The sequence below is a fragment of the Polypterus senegalus genome, chromosome 4 (genome assembly GCF_016835505.1).
Source record: "Polypterus senegalus isolate Bchr_013 chromosome 4, ASM1683550v1, whole genome shotgun sequence".
Classification (NCBI taxonomy): domain Eukaryota; kingdom Metazoa; phylum Chordata; class Cladistia; order Polypteriformes; family Polypteridae; genus Polypterus; species Polypterus senegalus.
In genome coordinates, this window is record NC_053157.1 from 147078551 (window position 1) to 147089337 (window position 10787).

Here is a 10787-nt window from a genome sequence, read left to right on the forward strand (position 1 = left end):
CAATAAGGTGGCAATCCCTCAGGAGGAAAACTGAAAAATAAAACAACAAAAAGTAAAATAAAATATTCCTCATCAGATTATAACAACTAAAAATATGACATTTACCTTAATTTTATGGCCTATATCAAATATATTCGAACCCAACAATAACACTTCTCACTATTGCCAATACTAACAAAACTAAAAAGGGTAGGCCAAGTTATAAAAAAATCAATTCACCAAGTCTTGAAAAATAAAAAAATAAAATAAAGAATAAAATAAAATATCCATCCAGATCTTTACAACCAACAAAATAAAAATTATCTTAATTGGATGGCCTAATTCTCAAATAAATTTGCAAAATAAAGTAAGAATAAAATAAGACCTCTCAATATAGCCAATATTTACAAAACTAAAAAGGGTTGGCATAGTAATTTAAAAAAAAAAACAATTCACCATGTCTTTCCCTACAATTCTCAAACTAATTTGTAGAACACAACAGATTTAGAACAGAACATTTGAACTTTTTCTTCTTTTTTTGTCTTGTTTTAAGCTTGTTTGTTTTGCAAGCAACTGAACTCTCTGTTTGTAACTAAACAGCTCCACTCTCCTTTCTCCTCAACCCACTCTACAACAACAGTCTCCTGTTTCCCTTTGCAAAACTCTTCCAAATTCATCCATATCCAAGTTATTTGTTATGGACTTCTCATGGGCCAAGATCACCAAATTCCTCTTTCTTTTATGTAACATGGTGTGACGATAGGGGGTTAGGACCCGTGACAAAGTGGAGAAGGAACTCTCACACGATGCTGAAGACACACCAATTACCAGGGCTGTTACATACAATTTATGCAACTCAGGAAAGGCTTCCTTGTACTCCTGCAGGAGTTTACACACAGTGGACAGGTCTGTTTCCTTTGAACATTTTTTGAGCAGCATCTGTTTTGCCACAAGAACTTCATTTTCAAGACTTACAACATCTGCTACAGTGCCAGCCATCACAGCCAGAGGGTGCAACAGGATGGGATCTAGAAATGCGCTAGATTTGGGTGCAAGACTAGATATGGCTCTCATCAGGTCAATATTCTTGTGTGAAAATCTAGTTTCCATTTCTGAAATGGCCCTGTCAAGGATGTTGAGCAGGGATCTTTTCAGAGACTGATGGGGACATGGTAGGGTCACCAGAGTCTGTATGGCCCAAAGTTGAGAGCACAACACTTTGACCCAGGTGTTTGCTCATTGTTCTCCTTCTCTTTGTTGGATGTGACTCATCCTCAGCAGGAGATGACACTCCCCAACAGTCATCCTCACGGATGTTTTTTAAGGAGTCCAGTGCTGCACTAACAACCTCAGAAGCACTGCACAGATCAACTGACTGAGACTGTAGAATAGCATTTGCTGGTTTCAAGACACCAAGCACCGCACTGGGAACTTTGCAATCTCAAAGAAGTGATGCCTCTTAATTTGGCATAGCAGGCCTGATTCCTCGGTGCACAGGTCAACTGCAGCATCATCATCCTCTGTCATCTCAGATAGGATACTAAGGATTTGTTCTTGATTGTCCACAGTGCACCTTGTCACCTCATAGTGACTTGTCCATCTGATCTCAAGCAGCCTTTTAGACAAGGTGCATCATGTTTATTGAGCACATAGTGGTGGTGAAAAAGTTGTAGAGTGAACTAGATAGGCTAAAAATCTTTTGCACACGGCTCACTCTGCATGGCATGCACAACCACTAAGTGCAGTTGGTGGTTGTAGCAGTGGATGTATGGGACATATCTGTCAAGCTTCTTTTGGAGCAGAGCTTGTACCCCACCTCTAACCCCATCATAACACTGGTTAAGTATACTGTCAGCACTGTAGCCAGCATCACAAAGGTGTAACAGGATCTCACAGGTGATGTACTCTGCATCAAGTTGTTGCAAGTCAAGCAACCCAATAAGATGCTCCTCTGGCATGGAATTTCTGACAAACCGTATTATCACAGACACATTTTCCACATTGCACCTATCCCTGGTCCCATCACTTTTGAGGCAAAACCCTGCAGAATCAGCACTTTCATATTTTTTCCTGACCTCTCCAAGCACCATGTCAGCCAGTGTTTGGATAATTTCATTTTGGATATCCTTAGATGTGTATTTTGCATTTTATGGGACACCCTTAGCAATGCTTGCTAGCTTCTCATCCTTCTCTAAGGTATATTCCATCAGTTTTAGAAAAATACCTGAAGCAATGTCATCATCATTACCGCTGCATCATGTCTCAAGGTTTCTGCAGTCCCACGGAGCCCCAACTCATTTACACAGAGAAACCTTATAGCACTACCAATACTCTTGACATAGTAATGGTTTTTTCAAGTTGTGTTTTACCAACCAACATTGAATCCACAGACCCCCCTGTGGCCTCTCAGTCGAGATGGTTGAATCATGCACATGGTTGTGGCTGGACACATGCCTCTGTAGCCCCTTGTCTCGATCAAGTGCTGCTTTCCAGTTGTTAAAACCAGTTAAGGTAAAAACTACATCCCTATCATTAACTGTGCTGCCATATTTCTGACATGGGAAACAGAAGCATGAGTCCCACACAACAGAGTACTCCAGCCATGGGCGTGTGTGGTACCAGGCAGGATTGAACGATCTTAATGTTGTACCACCAAATACACGTTTGGGGTAACTACCCAGTATTGGCTGGGATGGTGTATTACCATTTAACTCACTGGGTAGCTGAGCGGGTTGCTTTGGGGCAACAATTGTTGGCAGAGGTACAGGAGAAGCCGTGCCTGTTGATGCCACAGGAGAAGACATGCCAGTTGCTGTCTCTGATCATTGCTACTGCTATTGGTACAGCCAGGATCAGCGTCACACTTTTTAAAAGCTTTGGAAAAAGGATGCATCTCACAGCATTAACTTTCCCTTTGTGAACTGCTGGAAGCTGGGGAGGAAAGTAATTAAGCTTTACTAAAATCGCTGTGATGTTGTTAATTATCTCACGAGTCGCTATGATTTTGACGACAGAGATTTGCTGCTTCCTCAAAGTTTGCCGCTGTTGCGCAGCCCTTGCCTACTGAGAAACTTGACACCGGATCATTTGCATACTAAACAGTGATTGGATGTTTAGCTGGGGGGCGGGTGAGTGGGGGATCTGTGCGCTGCGGAGTGCTGTGTGAGCTGCGGACAAACAGAGCACGGAGGCAAAGAGGGAACAAGAGGTGAAGCCTATCATCTCATTTGTGCCTTTTTCAGCTACTGCAGTACGTCTTGTCCATATTCAGTTTGTGGGTAATCTATTATTTTCTCTCTCAGCTTCTAAAAGTTTGATTTAAGGGGGCAGGACGTTTGTTTAAGGGGGCATTGCCCCCTCTTGCCCCAGCATAGAGCCGGCCCTGTGTGAAGCTGGTTTTTGTGCTTTGAAAGGTTCCTAATATGTGGACAGGGTAGAAATCTTTAATGTGTAGTAAACTACCTAGCAAAATACTAACAGATCAAGAAAATCAGAACTTAGTCTGTGTTACTGTATGCAGTAAGAGGCCTTTTAAAATCAGGAACACATTGTCATTTTACAAATCTTTCATTACTTATTCATGGTCATTTATGGGCCCTTTTACAGATTTAAATAATAAATGTTCTTTCTGGATGCTTCACGTGAGTGGTTCTTTTGGTAACTAAAAATCTTTACCTTTTGGCATCATTCTGAAGCACAACTTTAGCATGTTTGTTTTAAAGAGTAAAGGCAGGAATGTGTTCCTTTGCATTACCAAATTTTATTGTCAATCTATTTATGAACCTTAAATCATTATAACTGCCCTTTCCTCAAAACACTCATCTTTGGAGAGAGATTATACATTGGCAGCATTAAAATTTAGTAATGAAGTTTGAACCTTACTAAAAATAAGTCATGATATTTTCCGTGTCAGGCAGTAGTTGCATGTTGTGTTATGTTGTATCACCACTTCAGCAAATCTTTCAAGCATTACATTGAAGGGACAAAGGGTGACTATTTGTTCTATAAAAAATGCATGAAATGTGCATGTCCCCTCCTTTTGCATTGCCTTTTGCACAGGGGTGGGGATTAGGGATTTTTGTACATAGGACTATGTAAATCCAGGAAAATAATACTTTCATATATATGACTTACACCAAATTAAGCTATAATGTAAATTTTTAACATAAGGATACAAAATCATTTCAGTGTGATCAGTGTCAGTCATCTTAGAGTTGACAGATTCCCAAAATATTAAGCATTGAAAACATAGTGCAAATTCACTATCTTTCAAACCAGAAAATTTTTAAATGTGTGTTCAGATGTTGTTCATGTGGAGTTTGCATGCTCACCTCATATCTTTCTGGGATTTCCTCAGTGCATTTGGTTAAATCATAATTTTGTATAAGAGTGGGTGTATGCATGTGTTGGGATACTCTGTGAGGTAGTGGAGCCCTGTCCTGTCATGTGTTTGATGCTGCTGGGATAACTCCCTTCATTAACAACTCTGAACTTTATTAAGACAATTCACTAATGAATGACTGGATGAAGAGAATGTCTTTAACTTCTAAAATGTGTTTGGCTTATTGGGCTAAAATGCATTTGCATGTCAAGCACTTGCTAATCCTAATCATTTAAGCATAACATAATGAACATATACTACCTACAATAAAAGATATCTACTCTGGTTAGATCTGTGACCAACAAAATTTTATATTTTAATCAGACAATTCACACACTTTGGAAGCAGATGTGAACTTGAGTGAAACATTCTTTTAATTCATATTTTTCTAAAAGATTTATAATGCTAGCACTTTAATAAACATCAGTATTGTAATCTCTCTTCTAATAGCCTCCTTGATTCACATGAGTTTATGATCATCTGCTGTAGGTAACCCAGGAGATGTAGACATTTAAAAGATGGCTTCTAAATGTAAGCTTAAGTTAAACATGGAATACTGCATATGCAAAATTAGCTTAGTTTAAATGTCAGGAAAGGTGCTCCTTAAGATTTATAAGAATAAATTAAATTTACGAGTAACATAAAAAATTCAATTTTATTATACTGTTAATATTAATTTGTTTAGCCATAAAACCAATAAGATGAAAGTCATTCATCTGGTGTAGCAACTAATTATTTTGCAGATGATCACCATCTTAAAAAATGTTTCCTTTCTAGGTTTTAGAATGCAGGCATTTTACTGTTTAGGCTGCACTTCTTTAGAGCAGTAGTAACATTCACCAGAAAGACATCATTTCTTACTGCTGCAAGGCAGTGTACAACCACAGCATACAAAGTCTCTAAACAGAGTCCTGTTGTCTCACAGACAAACCTTACATGATGGCAGACCATAGCGCCTGAGCACAGGGGAAACTAGAGTAATGAATTTTGACATTAATTTAAGTATGCATTTTTTTTTAAAAAAGTTGACCAAAAGTAAAATATTATGTTCAGCATTAATATGTAAACATATGTGTATTTGTGACTGAGTGAAACACGTGCAGTTGTGTAAAAGGCATCATTTTCAAATTTTAATCAAAACAGAAAATGTAGTTCTTACATTACACCTTGCCGTGGGCAGTCATCCCGAGTTGTTTTATAACCAACAACATGTTGTCTTGGAATTGGAGTTTCTAGGAATCTGAAGCAACAGGACAGAGGCAAGTTAACATCTAAAATATAAAAATAGGAAAAAAAATGACAGTATGTATTTTGAAGGAAACTTTTAATAAACATATTAATTTTTAGCCATATACAGTAATCTTAATAGGTACACCACCTGTTCTGATCTTAAACACTATCTGTCACAACAAATGCTGTTTGTTTTTTTGTAACTTCATCTTGCATATCACGAAAGAAAAAAGACAGTTACTGAAAAAGTTCAACATAGCCTGCCATTAATCATCTGAAGGACTTTCAGAGCTGAGTACACATTACAAGAGAAAATCTTGCCTGTTAAAAACCAAAACTATTTTTTAATATAATATAGTTTATGCAACATTTTATACAAACTTTCACACCCAGTAACATACATTATTTGTATTGTTGTGGTTTTGTGCTAGTTTTATCTTCCTTTATCAAAAACAACTTTTCATGAACTTTATTAACAGAGTGAGTTTTTCAAATGCATTCATACCTAAGAATTGGATGGCTGGCTCTAACTGGAAGAATTGTTTTTTTTTTAAGTTTGTTTCAGTGACTTTATTTTGCTTTTAAATGATTTGCAGTTTGTTTCTTGCTTTACAGTATTATCGCCTTCTGTAAATAACACATTTTACTTGAAAGAGAGAGAAATCTGCTGTGCAGTCGCAAAGCAAAGCAATTAATGTACCATAATGAAGCCATCTACCAGGAATAACTAAGAGTAGAGTGTCATTTTGTAATCTTGGAGACCAGGGGAGCACATCATATTTTATTGATTTTGAACAGTGTTTAGCTGGCCTATTTTATGTATCAGTTTATATAAATAAAAGAACTATTTCAAACTTAATAGATCAACAACAGCTTAATCAAACTGGCAATACTCAATGCCAGCTCAATGGAAAAGCAACCCTGGACAGGCACTGAGTCATTATAGGTGACGCAAACAGATTTAGTTAAGAGTAGACAATTAACCTACTTTTCATGTCTCTTTGGGGAAAACCAAAATAACCAATAGAAAACTGAAACAAAGTCTATATTGATAGCATATGTGCATGTGATTTGAACACACAACACTAGGTCTGCAATGCAGAAACACTAACCAAATCTCACATACAAATGTTTTTTTTTATAATGAACTATATTGAAAACATGGTTTCACAGCATTGTTCAAAAAGCACATTTAGTATTTTTATTAATTTATTAGTGTAATACACTTGATGCATACTGCTGAACTGCTGCCTTAGAGGTATAGGAAACTTGATTTCGATCATTAACCCAATCACTGTTTGTGTGGGACTTGCACATTCTGGACATTCTCCAGAAACAAAGTTGTGCAGATTAGTATATCTTAAACTATGACTCTGAACTGACCATGAGTTTGCATTACTGCTTAAAAAAATTAAAGGAATTATTTTCTAGTACAGGGTTCCACAATCTTCAAAGGCTTTATCTTTTCAAAAAATTATTCATTTTGTACAATGACTAGGCTTATTACTACCCTTGTGATGCCAATCTTAAAAAACTCACTTAGTGAAGCTGGTTTAAATATGCATATGACCATCAGACAAGAAGTAACAACAATATTAATTTGTATAGCACATTTTCATACAAATAAGTAGCTCCAATTGCTCATATACTGTAGTATATCTTAGTTTATCTATAAACAACACAATTTCATCACAAAGAAGGACCTGGCAAAAGAATACCTCCTGAAATCTTCTATGCTCCTTCACAATTTACTGTATAGATGTTAAACAGAAACTTACGAGAAAACAGTTGTGAGTTTACGATTCCAAAAAGACCCACAACAATCAAGAAGTGAGATTTCATCCTATTTTCTTTATTTCTATAGACCAGCTGCTATTGAAAATCATCCAAAATCTTCTCAAAGCTGCCTATGACCTTGGCCACCTTTTAAAGAACTTTATCAAAGTTGGGTCCCCCATAAGATGATGAGGTAATGGTTTAAAAAAAAAAAAATACAAAATGAGTGTTCTTCTGATGAACAAGGTAAAAAAAAATACTTGATGCTTTGGCAGGAAGTACAATGATACTTAGTTTTGTTAACCACACTGCATATTGAAAGGCAAATGTAAGCATAACACATTTTTCTTTTCTTTAAAATGGATGTGACCATGCCTCACAATTGATGTGGGATTCAAACCCACAATGTTGGATTCATGAGGCTGTAGAGTTTCCACTATCCTATCATGCTGCCCTTCTAGTTTTCAATTAATGGAATAAAATAAATAGCAGACTGAATGGTGCTTTAGTATCTTCAATATAAGATTTATTAGTGTAATACACTTGATGCATACTGCTGAACTGCTGCCTTAGAGGTATAGGAAGCTTGATTTCGATCATTAACCCAATCACTGTCTGTGTGGGACTTGCACATTCTGGACATTCTCCAGGAACAAAGATGTGCAGATTAGTATATCTTAAACTATGACTCTGAACTGACAATGAGTTTGCCTTACTGCTTAAAAAAATTAAAGGAACACTTTGAAAACACATCAGATCTCAATGGGAAAAAAATCATGCTAGATATCTATACTGATATGGACTGGGTAATGTATTAGGAACGAAATGATGCCACATCATTTGATGGAAATGAAGATTATCAACCTACAGATGGCTGAATTCAAAGACACCTTAAAAATCAAAGTGAAAAAATGATGCAGCAGGATAGTCCATTTTACCGAAATATCATTGCAGCAACTTAAAATTGTACGATAGTTTGTATGGCCCCCACATGCTTGTATGTATGCCTCACAACATCGGGGCATACTCCTAATGAGATGATGGATGGTGTCCTGGGGGATCTCCTCCCAGATCTGGACCAGGGTATCACTGAGCTCCTGGACAGTCTGAGGTGCAAGCTGGCAGCTTCAGATGGACCGAAAAACATAATGTCCCAGAGGTGTTCTATTGGATTTAGGTCAGGCAAGTGAGGGGGCCAGTCAATGGTATCAATTCCTTCATCCTCCAGGGACTGTCTGCATACTCTCGCCACATGAAGCTGGGCATTGTTTTTGTACCAGGAGGAACCCAGGACCCACTGCACCAGCATAGAGTCTGACAATAGATCCAAGGATTTCATCCCGATACCTAATGGAAGTCAAGGTGCTGTTGTCTAGCCTGTAGAGGTCTGTGTGTCCCTCCATGGATATGCCTACCCAGACCATCACTGACACACCCCCAAACCGGTCATGCTGAATGATGTTACAGGCAGCATAATGTTCTCCACAGCTTCTCCAGACCCTTTCACGTCTGTCACATGTGCTCAGGGTGAACCAACTCTCATCAGTGAAAAGCACAGGGCACCAGTGTTGGACCTACGAATTCTGGTATTCTATGGCAAATGCCAATCAAGCTCCACAGTGCCGGGTAGTAAGCACAGGGCCCACTAGAGGACATCGGGCCCTCAAGCCACCCTCATTAAGTCTGTTTCTGATTGTCTGGTCAGAGACATTCACATCAGTGGTCTGCTGGAGGTCATCTTGTAGGGCTCTGGCAGTGCTCATCCTGTTGCTCTTTTTCCAAAGGAGCAGATACCTGTCCTGCTGATAGGTTAAGGACCTTCTTTGGCCCTGTTCAGCTTTCCTAAAGTAACTGTCTGTTTCCTGGAATCTCCTCCATGCCCTTGAGACTGTGCTGGGAGACGAAGCAAACCTTCTGGCAATGCCACATATTGATGTGCAGTCCTGGAGAAGTTGGACTACCTGTGCAACCTCTGTAGGGTCCAGGTATCGCCTCATGCTACCAGTAGTGACACTGACCATAGCCAAATGCAAAACTAGTGAAAAAACAGTCAGAAAAGATGAGCAGGGAAAAATGTCAATGGGCTCTGCCTGTTAAACCATTCCTGTTTTGGGGGTCATCTCATTGTTGCCCCTCTGATGCACCTGTTGTTAATTTCATTAACACCAAAATAGCTGAAACTGATTAACAACCCCCTCTGCTACTTAACTGACCAGATCAGTATCCCAGAAATTTCATTGACTTGATGCTATACTCTCATTAAAAAGTGTTCCTTTAATTTTTTTGAGCAGTATATTATTTACAAAAACGGATTGATGGAAGAAAAATAAATAAAGCAGAATTTGAAGATGTAATTTTTTAACAGCAAAAACGCTGTTAAAACATTACAAACACTAAAAAATTTTGTTTTTTATGAACATGTTTTTGTGCAGATATAAGTATTTTACTTTTAGAACCATGAATCTAGGCTTTTGCCAGTGGCCATATGCAAAAAAGAACTGAAAGGATATAATGCTCTACTAATTTTATAAGTAGATCAGTAGTTCTTATACCACCACATTGTTTCTACTTTATTAGTTTATTTTCATCTTAGACTTTCACTTGCTGTCCTGCAGCTGCCTACACTCTGAGCAGACCTCCAACAGAGTATTCTTATTTTCTAGTACAGGGTTCCACAATCTTCAAAGGCTTTATCTTTTCAAACAATTATTCATTTTGTACAATGACTAGGCTTATTACTACCCTTGTGATGCCAATCTTAAAAAACTCACTTAGTGAAGCTGGTTTAAATATGCATATGACCATCAGACAAGAAGTAACAACAATATTAATTTGTATAGCACATTTTCATACAAATAAGTAGCTCCAATTGCTCATATACTGTAGTATATCTTAGTTTATCTATAAACAACACAATTTCATCACAAAGAAGGACCTGGCAAAAGAATACCTCCTGAAATCTTCTATGCTCCTTCACAATTTACTGTATAGATGTTAAACAGAAACTTACTAGAAAACAGTTGTGAGTTTATGATTCTAAAAAGACCCACAACAATCAAGAAGTGAGATTTCATCCTATTTTCTTTATTTCTATAGACCAGCTGCTATTGACAATCATCCAAAATCTTCTCAAAGCTGCCTATGACCTTGGCCACCTTTTAAAGAACTTTATCAAAGTTGGGTCCCCCATAAGATGATGAGGTAATGGTTTAAAAAAAAAATACAAAATGAGTGTTCTTCTGATGAACAAGGTAAAAAAAAATACTTGATGCTTTGGCAGGAAGTACAATGATACTTAGTTTTGTTAACCACACTGCATATTGAAAGGCAAATGTAAGCATAACACATTTTTCTTTTCTTTAAAATGGATGTGACCATGCCTCACAATTGATGTGGGATTCAAACCCACAATGTTGGATTC

At 37.7% G+C, this 10787-nt stretch overlaps 1 protein-coding gene across 2 annotated transcripts in view; it reads right to left on the reverse strand.

Moving 5' to 3' along the window:
* Positions 1-10472, reverse strand: part of LOC120528615 (C-C motif chemokine 2-like) — a 59928-nt gene extending 49456 nt beyond the window's left edge. Inside the window, exons 1-2 of one of the 2 annotated variants that reach the window (XM_039752786.1) lie at positions 10377-10472; positions 5520-5631 (exon numbers count right to left, since the gene is read on the reverse strand). In XM_039752786.1, coding sequence (XP_039608720.1) covers positions 5520-5631; positions 10377-10440 — 176 coding nt within the window. In that variant the 5' untranslated portion in view covers positions 10441-10472. Of the gene's footprint in view, positions 1-5519; positions 5632-7368; positions 7466-10376 lie in introns of those variants that run through there. The other variant, XM_039752785.1, reaches the window with a different exon arrangement.
* Between the last annotated feature and the right edge of the window lie 315 nt (positions 10473-10787).